We start from the raw sequence: 19,404 nt of genomic DNA on the forward strand, positions 1-19,404 counted from the left end.
ATTAATAGTCAATGAAAAACAAATTAGGAAAAAAAAAGAAAAACAAATTAGAAAAACAAAACAAAGAAAAAAAATAGCATCTTGTAAGGGTTGTTAAGCTGCTCAAAAATCGAAAAATAAATAAAGGTACATGTACAAGGTTTTTTTTTTTGGCAGGGCTGGGTGTTTTTTTTTAGGGGGAGGGGGTTATTTTTAGCATAGGTAAGTGTAAGGTTACCAGTATTTAATTTTCTCTTTATGATTGGTTAATATGTTTATTTTTGTTTGTTTTTTTAGCATGATTATTTTCTATAGAGAGTGACGTCTGCCATATTGCATAATTTTTGGAGTGTTTGTTTATTTATTGAAGAGGTGGATTTCGGAATATATGGAATGTCCGGTCTCAGTCAATCAGAATGGGTGGATTTTGAGAAGGGAGAATTTATTATTTATGAATCAGGAAAGAATGGAAAGATTATATTATGTGTATGTATCTAATAACCAGTTAATCACGATGCAATCATAGAACAGTAGAACCCTAGGATATGCTTTTTTCAGGTTACGATATGGAATATGATCTTGTTCCTGGTTACAGTATTTGCCCTGCCTTACAGTGTTAGTTATAATGTTATGTGTATTATATACTGTACTACATTTTTTTACTAATTTTTAATGCCATATCCCGGGGTTCTACTGTATTGTAGGAAAATTTAGAATTGGTCCCAGTGTTAACTGGTAGCGGTGAAAGCACTAAATATTGAGAGAAAAATAGGAAATCCTTCCTCTGAAGCTGGTGCGATCGTGATGGTGTGGCTCCTAGAATGCAATCTAGCATTTTATTATAACGATTAAATGTATCTAAAACTGTCTTCAGAAATGACGTAAGATACTGGCTATTAGCCTAGATGTATTGAATTTGTATGTGGCATCTGTTGTTAACAATCTACGATACTTTGGTCCAGAGAAGAATTTCTGCAGTCATTTTATTGTATAGGATATATATATATATATATATATATATATATACTAGCATTTCAAGCCGGCGTTGCCCGGGTGTTCAGATGTGTATGGTGAGCAAAAAAAAAAAAGTGGTAGTACGAAGGCGGGCTCGAACCCATACCGCAAGGGAGGAAAAGAACAGGAAAAAAAACCAACATCTTTGCGGTTACAACCATCGCCAAACCTGAAACGACTTATGTTAACATTTAGGCTAGACATTCGAAAGGAGAGGATAACTTTTAAAAATTTCGGCAAAAAAAAGCAACCCCCCCCCTGTAGAAAAGTGCCTAGTTGAAGGTGAAAATATTAATATTTTTAGCTAATTTTTCGATATTTGTTGTATGAAAGATCGAACTTTAAAATGATACTGATCTTGGTAAAATCCGTCACCTCTGTCGAAAGTTTTAGGCAGACATGCAAACATACATACATATATACACTTATATATTGGTAACTAAAAATTTTCGACCCAAACCGATGAAAAAGCTTGCCCTATCTCTGAATACCCTCTATGTAAAATTTCAAATGCTTAGACCAGAAATTGTCTGAGTAATTTAGTAGAGACCGCAGAGATCAAATTTATTTTAATTTTGACCCCGATTATGACCCCTTAAAATTTATTGTTTTGGGCTCAAATCAAGTTATTAAGTTAGATCTATGTCCAAAGAACCTATATCTAAAATTTCAAGTGTTTACACCCCAAATTGTCGGAGGAGTTTGGTAGAGTTCTCAAAGGTCAAATCGTTGAACTTTGACCCCTTAACAGCCAAATTTCTGGCTGAAAACCGATCACATAGATTTTCCCAAATCTCAGTACCCTGTATATCAAATTTCGAGTCTGTAGACTAAAAATTGACAGAGTTATTACGTAGGGAAATGTGTACACACACACGTTCACTTTTATAGATATATATATAGATAGATATATATATATATGACTGGTCAAGTTTTGATCCTAGCTTAAGGCAGTTGCTTGTCTAATCACGGCTTCCCATCTCTTTGGTTAAATTACATTTTACACTGTATTCACAGAATTTTCCTGGTTTGTTGGTAAATAAAAATTCTTTATGGAATTAAATTTTGATTACATTTCATTCTTTATTAAGAATAAATTGTTTGATGATTCTCTCTCCTTCTCTCTCTCTTCAGCTATGTATTAAATAGTATCATAACTTGTGGTGATATTTCCTATTGCTTAAAATGCACTAATGAGTTATTCCAATATTTTGTTTATAGTTAGTTTTATTTAACTGCAAATAAACAATTTTACTCAATAGACCTGAAACTTGGACTCTTTCAGCAAAACAACGTCGTTTGGGTGGATGTTATACACATCTTTTGAGAAGAGTACTTAATCTCTCATGGCAAAATTACCCAACTCTAGAAATAATATATGGAGACTTACCAAGAGTATCAACCTTAGTTTGCAAGAAACATGTTCAGTTTGCTGGGCATTGTGCCCGTGCCACAGATGAACTTGTTTCATCATTTGTACTGTGGAGGCATCCATCATCTCATAATCAATCACGAAAATTAACTTTTCCAGATAGGATACAACAAGATACATTTATCGCCAAGAGAATATTGGAAAGATGTAATGAGTTCAATTTCGGCTGAGGCCGCAAAATGACGAGATGATGAAATAAACAGAGAAAGATTAGTTTAAATAGTATTAATACTTGTGATGCTATTCTCTGTGGTTTAGAGTGAATCATTTCAATGTTCTTTTTTATAGTGTGTTTATTTACTTTCATCTGTTAATAAGCAGAGAAAGGGAAACAGTCATGCAGAGTGATAATAACCGGGGGGGGGGGGGCGACGACATAGAGTGAGAGAGGATGAGAGTGTTAGAAACTTTATAAGACGTGTGAGTTTGTGAATAAAGTTAGAAAAATATACAATTTTCTTTTTTCAAACATAACTCAGTTTTCTCCCAAAAAATGGAATTTCTCTTCTAGTGAGAGGGAGAGAAACTTAACACTAACATCTATTTTTTATTTTATTTTATGGCTCAATTAACTCTGCAAATCTGTTATATGAAGGGCAATTATCTGTGGTATGTGTGTTTGTATATCTAGCTAAAGAAGAGTGGACTGAGCAAAAGAGAGTGATTGGAGAGAGGGAGGGGTAAAACAAGGAGAAGAGAGAAGTTTTAATCGAAGTATGTTACACCTATTTTGCCCTGGACAATGCTGGGTAACTCTGCTAATTAAAATATAGGGGGGAGGGCCTTAGAAAAACAAATGTTGATTAACTTAGCTTACTGGAAGGGTTTGTTTATTTGGTGGGGGTAGGGGGATTATCATTTTGTGGAGCATGTGTTTGGGGTATTTTATAAGTCCATTAGAGGTGTTCAAATTTCATAAGAATAGGCCAAGGTTGCCAGAATTTCAAACTGACAGTTCAAACAAGTGAATTTTCCAAGTGGCACAGTAAACTGTGTCAGACATAACTTTGAGGAATATACAAGAACAGAACCAGACACAAGTAAATAGAACATAGAGTATCATGAGCCGTCCCTCTCTACATCCGAGATAATTTGTATAGTGGGTCTGTCAGGAACATAAAATTATACAGCAATGAATACTTAACACACACCAAGTCCACTCTGGCCAACAATTAAATGGATATGCAATGTTAAATCTGACCAAACCCAACATATTAGGTTGGAGGATTTGCTGAATGCCCTAAATTTTCTCACTCTAGAGGTTGTCCTAAGAATGAATCTGTTATATTGGGATGACGATGTGGAGTATTTATCTGCCTGACTAAACGATTGCAGATACATGGATGTCTTGAATCGTGGAAAGTTTGGCCAGTCAAGGAAAACCTGGAAGTGACAAGATTATACAGAATGAAACCTTGCACATCCTTTAAAAAAAAAAAAAAAAAACGCACATGATTTGTCTCTCATAGAAAAAAATTAACTGCTCGAAAATACTAGAAAATGCTAGAATGGCCTGAAAATGGTGGATTATTTTACATTAAATTTATATGTGAAACGAATCCCTCACGATAAAATAATTGTTTGTTTTTGTTTTTTTTTCTGCCAAGTTTTTAGGGTGTTCACACATAATTGCACTCTAGCCCTACCATTAACCCAAAGTCCAAGTGGCAAGCCTTCTTCTCCTACTAAGACTTTTAAAAACATGCATAATTGTCAAAAAAGACTCACAGGATTTATTTCCAATAGAAAAAATGGTTAACTGCCCTAAAACGTTAGAATAGCTCTAAAATCTAAGATTATTTTACATTAAATTTTTATATTAAATTTATATCTTTTTTAAAATATGTATAAAATATGTTTATAGGTCAAATTACAGTACAATATTATGAAAATAAATATATATTTGTTTAAAATTAATATTTCGGCGATAAACTCCATCCTCAGAATTGTATACAGTTTTTCTTTTTTTTCCCCCTTACCATGATGTTAAATTGAAAAAAAAACAATTAGTAAAGAATCAATCTGATGTCTTTCTGCAGTGTTATTTTGAAAGAATGTGCTTGATAGTCAGAATTTAGATTTTAAAATAAAATACGTATAAAATGATTAATAAATTAAATTATAAATTAATTTAGCTTATAACTGTATTTTATACATATTTTATTTTAAAATTTAAACAAAGCTTCTACTCTGACTTTTATATCTTTGTTGTTTTTTTCTTTCTACTAAGTTTTTCAGTGTGTTCATATGTAATTGCCTAAAAAAGGGAGAATCACATATTTTGGAGAGGCAAATGGAGGCGATTTAACAGGTGTTACTCTACAATAATAAAGAAATCTTGCAATATATTTATTTTTAAATTTCAGTTTTTTGTACATAAAATACATTTTAATTCAACTTTGAGTTGTTTAACTTCTTTTTTTAATGAATACATGGATTTTTATAGTATTGCATATTTATGTGCATTTACAGAAGATTACTTGGGAAAACATTAATTTCTGATTTTCAGTGCCATATTCAGATTCCTTGTACAAAAGTACACTTATATGGCAAATTTCATTGCTTAATCTTGTGTTTTAACACAGATATTATTTTTACTGAAAAAGTAGTGCAAAAAATGTGACAAAACGCATATGGTCTTGAGGAGGGAAAATATCAAAATATGCAAGGCACAAAAATAGTCATAACTTCCTTATTTTTTTAAAAAATTTTAAAAGATTCTTTCTATCATCAATTTCTTTCTATGAATGCCATAATGAGGATATTTTAAGCAATTTCAATTTTTCTTGTGTATTGTTATTTTAATAGGAGTGGGTACTGTACTATTTGCTCTGTTGTTATGAGATCATCTTCCAGAGATAAAATAAAAACGTCTCTATCACAGATCTTAAGCATTACACATCCAGCAGCTTTTCATCAACATTTGTCAGTTTTGTTAAATAAAATTTGTTAAAGTTTATATTTCATTCTTTGATTATTTTTAAGTGGTTATTAAATTGATAACGCATATCATGAAGATGTAACAGTATTATAATTTGGTAAATTATAATATTGTTTGAGATAGAAAAAGAGATATTTTTGATTACTGATCATTAAATAGAGCAACACATATGTTGTAGAATAGAAATAATTCCCTTCTGCCAATATTGCATAAATAAGGTAGATTTGTGGAAACGTTGACAAAGTAAAATCACAGTGATTTAGAAACACCTATTAATTAGAAATAAATGTGCAACATTTACAATTAACTGTGAATTAATCATGATTTAAAGTTTAAAAACGTGAAAAAGAATTTTGCTGTGCATAACAGAATAAATAGGAAATAAAAAAATGTTTTTTTAATGGAAAAAAAAAAAATTTAATTACTTTTTAAGCCAACACATCATAAAAATTGAATATTTTCATAAAATTTTCTTTCAATTTTTTTCTTTTTATAAAATCTCTACAATTTGTCAAAATGGGTTTTAATGGAAGAAAAAAAATGTTTAATTACTTTTGAAGCCAACACATAAAACTTAAATATTTTCATGAAATTTTCTTTCCATTCTTTTCCTTTTATAAATTACTTAAATTTTTTTCATCTCTACAATTTGTCATCTTGTTTTCTAATTTGTATTTGGTAGTTGAAATGTAAAAAATTATTGTAACCCTTGTTTGAATAATATACCTACTTGTCTCATATGAAGTAAATTATTTTACATCTTTTTAGTTTGTAATCTTGATTCGCTGTATAATCTTTTGCTATCTCCACTTTTGTGTTAATCTTGTATTTAAATAGTATAATTGCCTGATATAGCATTTCTCTAAGTAGATTATATTTATTATTATTATTATTATTATAGCATACGCCCCTTATTTGCTGTATAATATTTTGGTTTCCACACTTTGGTGTTAATTATATATTCACGGTTTCTATTTGATGTCTAATCCTCATGTTGATGAGACTTTGTTTAAATCAAAATTTTTGTATCATCTCAGAAATTATTGTAAACTGTTTGATTGTTAATGTTGAGTTCTTGGTTTCTAAATAAATTATTTCACCATTTTATATATATATATATATATATATATATATATATATATATATATATATAATGGAAGGAAGTTAATATTTTGCAAATTCGAATTTACAACATTTATTATTCAAAACAAGGGATAAAGACTAAAAGATTTTTCCTTATTCCATTGGGTTTCAAAGAATGGCTTTTATCCTCAGAGGAAAAGTTAACAAAATACCATGCATATAGATGAGCTATACTTTTACTGTTTGAAAACTTCAGAGTATGTGAGATATGCTATTAAAGATAATATAGAATGATATAGATCAAAAAGGATACTCAACCTGGAGTCCTTTCAGGACTACCAGCAACCACTGTAAAAGAGTAATAAAGTATGCAAGAGAGTTGTATGCTCAGTTCATTAGGTCCAAAGTAGCTGAGCAGCAGCTTGGTCCTCACCAATTTTGGCAAATAACAAACAGGGTCCTGGACAAAAGCGTGTGCTCTACCCCAACCATCCTCAATGGACCTAAGGTAATCTAACTGAAACCATATCAATAATTTCCCCAACTCTTTATCTATGCCTAAACCTAAACGTAGATTCCATGAACAAAGCTTCTTTTTTAGAACTGCACACGTGTGCAACTCTTTTCTATTTCCCTGCTTTACAGCTGACTACAATATGGCCGTCTTCAAGTCCAATATAAACAAGTTCTTGATGAGCCGTCGTCCCCTTAAATAATCCAATTTACCAAATTTCTACTATTAACGATTATGACAATATTGTCTCCTTGACTACTGTACACTCAATAACTCTTATCCTCATGTGGCTTCTGGGCCTTGATAAGTGGTGACTCCTGTGTAAAAAAGTCAATACATGAAGTTGAAAAATAGAATTGTAACAAACCCAAAAGCAATGGGGATGGTTGGAATTTGAATGGTAAACATATGTGTATTTTATTGTAACATATTTCTATTAAAACTCTTCTCTCTTTTTCTTCTCCCGCCCCATTTTTCCCCGCTTTCTTATTCACCCAGCCAATTCCTCTTTAGAAACACACACAACTCATTTTCATAGATTATTCAGAAATGAGTCGGCATAAGAGAATTAAATCCTTGAAAACAAACCAGAGTTACTTCCTTTTAGTCAGTAGCTAGAAAACAGACATCTGCCCTCCTGATGAAATCTGCACTAGTTTGGGGTCAAAGAATAAATAACTTTTTCTAAAATGATTTTCATTAATCCAGGGTAACGCCTATCAAGAAAATATCAACTTTGTGGGTATTTTTTTCTTATTTTTTAAATTTTAGCTAGAAATACAAACATACATACACACCAACAACTGTCCTTTATATCATAGATTATATGCAATGCTTCAAGCAAACTACATCTCCTTATTAACCAATGGTTATTCCATGCAACAGATATGTTTAGAATCACTAAGCATAAAAAAGTTGTATCGTTTTGCCAGTAACAACCCAAATGTGCATATCAGTCAGATTCCCAAATGATAAAAATTGGAATTTCTCATCTGAAAGATTCAGACAAAATTATGATTTGACAATAAGCAAGACAGATATATACATAGAAAATTTATGGAGATATGGTCAAAGATCAGCAGGAAGACATGCGAGCCAAGACGAGAGGTAAGGATAAGGCAGACCAAGAAGCCATCAAAACTTGATCAAACCAGAATCAACAAACTCTTTGACGGACCACAAATTACAAGGAAAATGATTTCCTTTTCTCTGTAAACTACTGCTAATACAAAACTAATTCTTAAATTTATATTAAACACAAACTTTAAATTTATTTTATACTGCTGTACCTACTGGGTATCACCCTGATGTAAAAAACAAAAACAAAAACTTACTACCTAATTTACAAGAAAATGGTAACTAATTCTAATACTTTTTGGAGAAGTCAAGGTAAAATAACTCATTACACGATTAATTCCATTATAGAGAAATAATCATGTAATGAGTTATTTCTATATAATTTTTCTATATAATAAAGTAAAATCGATCTATTATTTTACTATTGTCATCAATAGCTTCTGTTTTATCAATATTTCATTACTTTAATGTCAGTCAAAGTTGTTAAGAATGATAAAATGTAATTCAATCTGTTTTTTTTTTTTTTTTGGCAAAAATAATTAATCCTGCTCAGAACATTTTTTTAAAAGAGTCATCTTTCTTATAAGCAGTAAATGTAACTTAAAATGGCTTCATCTTTACTCTCAGCAGTAAATGAAACCATCAATACTAAATACTAATAATACTACATTATTGCATTTATTATTACTATAACTGAATATTTATGTTTGTGTGTTCTCTATAGAAAGAATGCTTAGAGAATTTACACAAAATCAAAGTGTATTCTTATGTAAAATTCACTTGGGAAAACAATATAATTTTTGAGCGCACACCTAGGGAGCAATGATAACAAAACCCCCTTAAAACTTCAAATATATCCTATTTATATGAAATTGACATATGTATGAAATTTCATGAGGAAAACAATGGAAGTGGTCTTGAATCTCTATGTTACTTTCTTTGTGCCAAATATCTATGTGCCCTCACTTCTAAGGGGCCTATGTGGAGAAAACCTCTCCAAACTTTAAATATGTATATCCACACCAGTTTTCAAACATTTTAATTTTTTCTGACTATTTTAGGATTGGAGGAGGAGAGGGAGTCAGTAAAAACAAAACAAATATGGTGTTATGAACATAATGAAAAAGTACATAGCAGTGACTGTCATTCGATTCTGGTAACTTTGGATCTTCTTGCACGTAGAAGCAGCTTCATTTAAGAAACAATTTGTCTTTCATTGCCATTTTGCTTTGTCGCATATCAACCATTCTTGGATCATTTAAATACTAAATCCAATCATTTTTGTAAATAGTTTTAATATTTATTCATGGTGCAGAGTTGAAGTGTTTTTTTACGGCATATCAACCCTTTTTCAGGTTATCTAATGCTGAATCCAGTCCTTAGTAATTTTGTAATCAAACTGGTTATTTATTTGTTTCCTATGAAACAAAATGTGATGCAAGGTCAGTTTAATGTGGAAGATAACCAGCTCCCCTCAAAAGGGGCATTCTGCAAAAATAAAATTGCCTAAGTATAGAAGGGTTTCCCCCTCAATTGACTAAGGACAGTTAATTTGAGTGTAGCATCTAAGCAGACACCACACTTCAGCCTCCAGTCCAGTATGAGTACCGGTAATCAGATTGACTGTATAATATTTTTTATCAATTCAGTTGTTTATAGTACATTTTTATACAGTAATTCATGTTTTTTTTTTTCTTTAAATAAATCTCATTATTCCTTGTGATTTTCTGTAAAAGAACAGAAAATAAATTTCAAATAATCTTGATTTGGGAAAATAGAAGGAAATATTTGTCTTGTTACAAAACGTTCTTAGGATATGATTATTGTACAGCACACATATCTGCATTATTGTCATCGGTATCTACTTTTCTGTCAATATTTCATTATTTTAATGTTGATCAAAGTTGTTAAGAACAATAAAATGTAATTTATTTTTTTTTTTTTTACAAACATACTTTATCCTGCTCAGAATATTTCAAAAGAAAAAAGGACATTTTTCTTATAAACAACAAACGTAAATCAAAACGGCCTCAGCTTTGCTTTCAGCAGCAATAATAATACTAAATACAAATAATACATGATTGCACTTATTATATATATGTACACTCAATGTGTGTGTTCATGTGTGTGTGTGTGTGTGTGTGTGTGCGTGATGTTTGTATCATGAGATAGAAAGAAAGGTTAGAGACTACATAAAATTTAAAAGTGTTTTCTTATATCAAATTTACAGAGAAATATCCCATTTTTATGAAATTTAAATTCTATGTACAAAATTTTCTCGGGAAGGACCCAACTTTGTAATGCTGTCCTAACCTAAATGAGGCATTGAGGAACGAACCTCTTTTAAAACTTCAAATATGTCCTATTTTTATGAAATTTAAATTATATGTATAAAATTTTCTTGAAAAGTCAATGATAGTGGTACTGAATCTGTAAATTACCTTCAAGTGGATCATAGGAGAGTACCCCCCCACCTCTTAGAACTTTAAATACATATATCCAATTTCAAGACCATACCCACTTAATGAAATTATATCATATATACAAAATTCTCTGAGGAAGACAATCACAGTGGTCCATTTGGATAGAACCTCCTTAAAACTTTAAATACATATAATTTCAATGAGATTTAAACAATATGTAAAAGACATTAATTCAGAGAGTTTTCCAACATTTCAGTTTCTTCCAACAATATTATTTTATACAGTCATCCTTATTATTATTTACTTTTTATACAGTCATCCTTATTATTATTTACTTTTTATACAGTCATCCTTATTATTATTTACTTTTTATACAGTCATCCTTATTATTATTTACTTTTTTACAAATCTTGTGATTCCTTGTGACTCATAGTCAAAAAAAAAAAAAAAAAAAGGCAGAAATTGTTAAAAATAATTTGGATTTTGGAAAAGAGAAAGAAACATTTGTCTTTTAACAAAAAATAAAGTTTTTAAGCTGCACTTCAAGTAGGATTATTGTACGGCACGCACACACACACACACACGTCCACATGTGACGGTTTATATAAGCAAATAGAGTGAATAAGAGAGCGCAACAAAAACAAAATAAAGAATTAGTTAAATAGATGAGAAAGAGGGAGAGAGATAGAGTGGATAAATACAACCTCGTCAAAAAAGACGGCTTACCTGGACATCACTTTTCCTTTTAGTAGACTTGAAAATAAAATAAAATAAAAATAAAACGTAAAAATGAACAAAACTAATTCCTTGAGGATAATTTTTAAAAATTAAATTTTGCTTATGTATTTGTGTTTCTCCATTTTTCTTTTTGAAAAACATAAAAATCCTAGAATATTCCAGAGAAAATGTCTTGTTTACTCATACATATTAGCATGCGTCGTGTCGTGTCTGTTAAATACTTTTAATCTATTAGATGTAAGAAATTGTGCGATCCTCATCCATCACCATCCTAAAATAAAAAAATTTCTACATACTTTGGTAAAACATCCAACACCACTGGTTAAAGTTGATACAGTGCTACATCTAGCTACACTGATGAGTCCTAAAATAACGAAACAGCTGTTTGTGGACGATTAAATTATATATACACTAGTAGGGCTACCCAGCATTGCCTGGGAGGAAAGTGTAACACATTTTCCTTAAAAGTTCTCTCTCCCCATTTCTCTCTTTTTCCACCTTCTCCATTTTTCCCTCATTCTCCAGAACCTCCTTTATCCTCCGATCATTGCTGGACAAACATACACAGACAACTCTCTTATATATAATAGATTCGTCGAGGAATGAGCTGACATTTTCTTTCCAAATTAGTACATAATAACTATGAAAAAAAAAACAAAAAACACGCTCAACACCCTTGACAAAACTGGACCCAGTTGACCACAAGAGAATAAATAATTTTTTAATAAATTTTAGATATTATGCATCCAAAGTAACACTGATTACGAATATACCAACTTTGTGGGTCTTTGTTTTGAATTTTAGCTGGACATACATACATGCAGACAACTGCATGTATGTATGTGACACTCCAAAACCATTGAAGCCATTTTTTAGAAATTTGAAACAGATTTTATGCATAACAGTGAGTTTTATAGAATAAACATATGTACACACACATATATATATATATATATATAGTATAATTTCTTTATTTATACAAAAATTATTCGCTAGATATGTGCATACATGTTTCAGTTCATCTTTTTGGCTATTTTTACCATTTTTTTTCGTAAAAAATGTCCTGAAGAAGCTGGGTTTTGAATAAATTGCAGCTGGAACATGTATGCACATATGTAACCAATAATGCTTGCATGAATAACACTATTTATACCATAATAAAGCTCAACGTGTTATTGAGCACTATCTTATAAACACTAGAGTTTCATTAGATTAATATCTAGGAAACAACCATGCAAATATGAACATGAGTGTTTCTGTTAGCTATGTAGGATACCAGGATGATGAAGTAACGTGGCATATGAACTAAAACAGACAACCGAATGCCATATTTAAATTACAAATCTTCATATATTTATGTATTTTTTGCAAAAACTTTCACATATGAATCAATAAATATGGAATTACTCTTAAATGTAACCAGGATAGTATGATGTATTTGATAATTCCGAAAGTAAATCTCTTTCTCAAAAAGAAGCAAACTAGAAATTATGCCGTAAAAACGAAACATATTTTTGATTTCATTTTTTTTTTCTTTTTGAAAAAGAGAAATTTACTCTACCCTAATGGGGTGATAATTTCTTGAATACTGGCACCACAGAGGTAATTTTTGAGTCATCAAGGAAGCAAGATCCAACAAGACATTTGCTGTAGAGTTTGGAGAGGGCAGGGTCCAGCTCAGCAGAGCATTTCTTTATTAATACAACAAAGATCAGGCCCACATGCTGTGGAGGTATCAAGATTTTTTTATGATATTCCAAATATGGAAAGAAGTGATGATAAAACCATTACCTGTGGCTTCTGTTCGCAGTAGTTTTTGGAGTCTAAGACGAACCGATGGGAAAGCAGTTCAACCTTATCAGTTACCATGTAAACAGCATCATATTTGTTGGATAACAGGAGAATTACTGGGAAAGACAATGGAAGTGTTATGAAAACTTGTCCATTATTCATCACATTGTTATAGATTTTCCAGAAATTGCGAGTTCCTCATTTCTGTGATTATGCATTTTCTGGTCATTTGCTGGTCCCCTTGATATATTTATTCTTACTTGCGGCTGTTACATTCTTATGATTTCTTGATGCTATCCATTTTTTCTGTTTGTAGTTGACTTATGGCGGTTGAATCAGTAGAATGCTTTCTGTCTATGCACAATAGTAGCTGTACAGATCAAAGTAAACAATTGGGGAAAGTGGGGCTGGCTGTAGAATTTCTGTATGAGATCATGTGCTTCTATGTTTGCTTAACACATTAAACTACCTTATTTGCATACTGAACAGCAGTTTTAATCCATTGGATATCTCTGATGAATTCCCAATCATTTGTAGTATCTCATCATTTTGAGTAACGGCTCTTCAGGTTGAGCTAGAAAGTTAATAGTAATAATAATCATTATTATAAAGTGATGAGATATCTTGAGTGAGCTATGAGCATTCGTCACACAAACCTCGCATAGTGTTATCAAGAATAAGTCAGCAAATGAAGCTTGCTGATCCTCTCGATCTAAGACGCGGGTCAAGAAAATGACACTTTGAGAAAGGGAATGTGAATTAGAGAAACTATACATGTAGTTACCAGCTGTGTTTGTACAGCCCATTTCTGTGGTGAACATTACAAACCCCAAATACATGTACTTTGGTGCTCAGATCTAAAGAGAGTGCTGCATCTATCAGAAACATGGTCGAGCAGGTACGGTCAGGAGTTGAAGGAGAATGATAGATGAAATATAAGTAAATGTAAGGTTAGTCTGATCCTTTGTTTCTATAGAATAATGTTCTCCGGTCAAGGGGAAGGCATTACGAATATAGACCGAGTCCATGCATATGCTTGGCAGAGTGAGAGGAATCCAATCATGTCAAAGCAATTAGAGGAGATTGAGGAGTGCAAGTAAGTTTCACTTGCTAGGATATTGAGGGAGTTTATTAGGAGAAAAGATTCTACATCACAGGGTAAGTTTTAAGCCTTCAGATATATGTAAACACGATCCTCAAGAATTGTTGCTTTTTTGTAGGTATCCCTCTTATTTGAACTTATTACTCTTTCTTTGTAAGATCATTTTTATTTTGGTTTAGGATAAAATGGATTGAGCAAGGTAAGAGTTTGATGCCAACTAGACTATTATCCAAGTCTTCATCTATGGGTTGTGACTCCAGAGATAAATGCAGAATCCCTTTCACTGTATGACATGTCACTACAGTTATCCTGATATTATATAACTCTTAATGGAGCAATTGCTCTTAGTGTTACTTAACAGTTAGGGCTTCTGCACTACTATTTGGAAACAGCAGCCAGACAAGCTGTCAAACTGTACACTTATCCTGTCAGAGCAAGAGTGACCCAGACTAGTCATGTGAAACTGGGTGACAAAAAATTGTCCTCAAGATAAAGAAATAGAGATGGGACAGCATTTGTTGTCCTAGTCAGGAAACAACGCCAGGCACTGGGTGTCTTTAAAGTGTCACTGTGATAATACTCTACACCTTAAGTTAAAGAAACAGACTCAACTCAACCAGGATAAATTCTGTTGCAACAACAGCAACCTCGTACAAAGTCTATCCTGTTTTGTAACGCAAACAGTGGTGGAGCAAGAGATACCTGGTGGTGTGGGCTGGATGCAAATGTGATAACATATATGAGGCGGTTGATAGAGATTGTCCAAGATCGTTATACTTCGAGTATCATTGCTTATAAGTTGGGTGATATCGTGTGGATGATGAAGCCGGAGATAACATTTTTTTTTAATTCTCAAATTTTGAGAATATTTTTCACATTTTAAATTTCTAATCAATATTAATGCTTAAAAAAATGTAAACTGTCTTTTGCTCATAACTTCTATTATGTAAAATCTATTTTCAAACACTTTTCACTATAGTAATTGTTTTTAATTATTATTAAATATCCAAGCTATCCAAGAGGATGTAATGATTATAGACCCATCCTAGGGCAGGTATTTCAACTTGTATTATTTAAATACATGTGGATCCTTTCAAAATATTTTTATCAGTAACTTATTTAGTGTGACAGACAGAGCATTATCTAATTTTTCTTGTCTCTACATAATAAAATAAAGTCAGACAGTTTGTCAAGTTTTGTCATCGATAGCTTTCGTCCTAACAAATCAATGTTTGATCCTGGTTTGTCAATATTTTTGTGCAATATTTTTTTCAACAAGTAAAAATAAAATCTAATTCAATCCAATACATTTGAGAAAGGATTTTGTCCGACTGCGATAATTTTCAAAATGTCATCTTAAGAAAAATGGAAATTAACTCTATTCATCAATATAGATTTATGTTTTATTTGATCAAGTTTTACTATACAAAAAGGGACATAACTGTATTACAACTTCAAAGTTATCTCCCTTTGTTTGGTCTACGTTTCATTTTTTTTTAAAGATGGCAAAAAAATCTTTTTTATCTTTAAGTCAGGTAAATTATTAACAAGAGTAAAAATAATCTCAAGCAATACCTGTTAAGGACAGCTAATTATATTATCAATGACTATATTTTATAATAATCATGTATAGCAATATATGAAAAGATATTAATACTAAAAATATGAAAGTATGTCTTAATTTACTGAGTGTTGTAGAAGGATTATATCTGCTTTAAAAAAAAAAAATATTACAGTTTTCATGTCTTTTTGGGGTTCTTGTCCAGACTTACCCTATATTAAAATACAAAAAATAATGAAAAACCTGTATGATGTACATACCCATGATGTGACGAAAATATTGTATTCCAAAAATCATAAATGCAGCGAATAGTTTTATTTTTAAATAAAAATATAAAATTTTATAGCTAACCGAAGAGGGACTGTCTCGTTGCACTATTTTGAAAACAGGATGAAAAGAACAAGGTAGATAATTCAAAATAATTCAAACTTGTGAGATTCTAGTAAGCAATTCTTAACATGGGAGGAGGAGGGAGAACTTTTGCTTTAAACTGATTTTCTTTATAAAAATAAATTAATATGATTTTTGGAATATATTTTGTTTCCATCATGGATACATACATGATAAAGATTTTCTTTATTTTTGTTTTGGGGAAATTCTGGACCGGCATTTTTTGTTTCTGTTTTAGACAAAATGAAAGAAAAATTAAAAAGAAAATTGAAAAAAAAAAAAAAAAAAATGAATTGAAAACAAAAAAAAATTGAAGATAAAATTTAAAAAAAGAAAAAGAAGAAACATACAACAATTAAATATGAAATGAAAAGATAACGTTTAAAACAATAGAGTACTGGAGTTGCAAAAATTTACTATTTTAATGGCAGAAATGTTGATTTTGGGTTAAAGTGCATTAATTTACACATTTAACTTTTCCTGGGATGAAGAAATTTGGGTTTTTGTACAACTCCCTTGTAAGGGGCAGAATTTCCGCAGGGTCGAATTAACACAGTGAAGAAAAGGGGAGATAACCCAAACTCCTTCAAGTTAAAAGGAACAATGACTTGGCTCATAATATTAGGCAGACGATAACATAAAACTTCTAATCTTTGAAATATGGGAAAATTTATTTCTTGCTTTTGTTTAGTAAATAAACCATAATTTTTTATTCTTTCTTGTATACTTCAAATCAGAAATAAAATATTAAAATATTTTAGATGAGGAATCATAATTTAAGTTATTCAGACCCATGGCCTAATGATTAAAGACGTTGATTAACACTTCTGGAGGTGAAAATTCCAAACCTTACAACTACTTATTTGTACTGTATTCAGCCTGGAATAGTTGGGCCTGCTCCATCCAGAGAATTTACAGCATCCTGAACAAATGCTCACCAAACACGCTGGTCAACCGCAGTAGTAGATACAAGTGATAGCTAATCATGATTCCAGTCACAAACCCCATATAGGTGAGGACCCAGGATCAGCTTGGTATTGTGTTTCACAGTTTTAAGTTAGATTTTCAGCTGCCCTCTGCATCATTTTTGCCAACCCTGAGGAGGGGCTAGTTCAATGACCAGTGAACCTTACTACAGGATGGAAGAGTAAAATTGTCGCCCTAGGAAAGACAACATGATTCCATTTCCATTTGGTGAAAACTGGTTTTCTTTATTGCTGACCATCTACTGGTTGGACAGTTGTGTACAAATCCCAAGAGCAATAGGAGCCTTTTATCATGTCTGAAAGTAACACAATGGTCGACAATGTTTAGCGAGCAAGATCAGAGATGCTCTCTACTTCTTTTTTTTTTTTTCAATTTTCACCCCAAACAAGGCACAGTGCCACTTTGAAGCAGGGGGCTACTAGCAGGGACTTAATTAGCGGAGTCATTATGAAGGGAGATGAGTAGAAAGATGTTTGTTCACATTACACTTGAACTTCTGCATATCAGTACAGTTGGGAAAGCAGAATCCCGGAAGGGAGTTCCAAAGACCTGCAGTTCTGGGGAAGAAACTATTGGAGTAAAAGGCTTTCTTGCACCTAGGGATCTCTACTGTAAAGGGATGAGACTTACTAGCTTGTCGGTTTTGTCAGGTGTAGTTACGTCGAGGAGGTGCAAGTGTTTGCAGTTCGTCAGAGCATTCACCATTAAAGTATTTGTAGAACAGGCAGAGGGATGCAACATCTCGTCGATGGGACAGAGGCTGAAGCCTAGATGACAGTTCAGGACCTATCAGGTTGGCGACTTTTTTTAACCCTGTCCAGGAGCGAGAGACAAGCAGCAGATGCACCAGCCCAGATGTGACAACAGTACTCCATACATGGGCGAATGGTGGCCTTATAGAGGTACAGGATACTTTCAGGCGTAAGTAGTTTTCTAGCACGGTAAACGGAGCCAACCTTCCTTGCAGCAGCCTTGGCAATGCTCTCAATGTATCTATTCCAGTTCATATTCCCTGTAAACGTTAGGCCGAGGAGTTTAAAAGAAGTACTTTCAGGCAATGTGTTCTTGGCCATTGCTATTGGTGGTAGAGGTTTCTTGTAGTTATTGAAGGAAACAAGCTTAGTCTTAGCAGCATTGAATGTGACCATCCATTTTTGTCCCCATTCCACTACAGATTGGAGGTCATCCTCTAGTGATTCTGCCATTTCCTTGGATATGTGTTCATTTGTTTTCCCCTCATATCTGTTATAGAGAGTGGTGTCATCGGCAAATATACCCATCTCCGATACAATTTTATCAGGGAGGTCATTTATGAATATCAGGAATAATAGAGGTCCAAGGATAGATCCCTGAGGTACTCCCGCATTTATGTCATATTGTTTAGATGTACGACCATAGAGGACAACTTGGATTTTTCTCTTACTTAAGAAGGATTTAATTACATTATGAATTCTTCCAATGATTCCATATGATCTAATTTTCCTTAGAAGACCATCGTGCCACACCCTGTCAAAAGCCTTAGATATATCAAGGGCTACCGCTCTACCCTCCCCTGTTTTGTCCAATATGACAGGACCATTGCCAGCAGCCTCAAAATGCATCGCTGGATTGCCACGAATAACAGGGACATGTCCAGAGTGATGAAAACAAAGTTTTCAGCCACGATTATGGTCTTTGGTGTGGTTTCAAGTGAGGGCCACATCATGCCACCTCACATCTTCGAAGTTGGCTTGAAAGTCAACATCAAAGTATACCTGGAGTATACCTTGACGCCAGCCCACAAGGCTTGGCTTCAGAAGGAGTGCTACGACTTTGTATCCTTCTCCCCTTACCTGAACCCACTGGACTACTTCATTTGATCATACATCAAGAACATCACCAACATGACCTCCCACAACACCAAAGCCAGCCTGTCGCAGCCATCCACTGAATATTCGAGCTCCTGTTGGCACTTGTGGAAAAGGCATACTCCAAGTTCCACCTCTTAAATAAAAGGTTCAGTTTTAAATTCTGTATAGCTTACTGTTTCGACATACAGATCCCAAAGTTCAACAGATTTGCTACTGAAGAATGTCAGCCAAAATGTGAAAAATGGGGTGCTGGATATACATATTGTCCAAAAAAATTTTTTTAATTTTTCTACATCACATGTAAAGTCGGAACAGAAAAGTAAACATTCTAAAATACACAAAGTTTTTTGGTCTTTTTTTTTAATATATTTTCAAAATTATTTTCAATGTTTCAAACTTAATATTATTTTTTAAAAGCTGCTTTTTCATATATTTTCTTAGAGACTATGTGTACAACCAACACTTCAGTTTTGCCAAAACCCAAAATGATTTATTTAGAGACAAAGTCAATTAAAAACAATG

General features: G+C 32.4%; 1 protein-coding gene across 4 annotated transcripts in view; it reads right to left on the reverse strand.

Annotated features, from left to right (window-relative positions):
- Positions 1-19,404, reverse strand: part of LOC145258297 (WD repeat-containing protein 7-like) — a 224,915-nt gene that overhangs the window by 78,244 nt on the left and 127,267 nt on the right. For 2 of the 4 annotated variants that reach the window (XM_080116338.1, XM_080116335.1), the window contains one exon: positions 11,190-11,216. The exons of the other annotated variants lie outside the window; for them this stretch is intronic. In XM_080116338.1, the coding sequence (XP_079972464.1) occupies positions 11,190-11,216 (27 nt within the window). The remainder of the gene's footprint in view (positions 1-11,189; positions 11,217-19,404) is intronic. 4 annotated transcript variants of the gene reach the window in all.

The sequence above is a fragment of the Euprymna scolopes genome, chromosome 33 (genome assembly GCF_053919585.1).
Source record: "Euprymna scolopes isolate OS-2025 chromosome 33, ASM5391958v1, whole genome shotgun sequence".
Taxonomy (NCBI): domain Eukaryota; kingdom Metazoa; phylum Mollusca; class Cephalopoda; order Sepiida; family Sepiolidae; genus Euprymna; species Euprymna scolopes.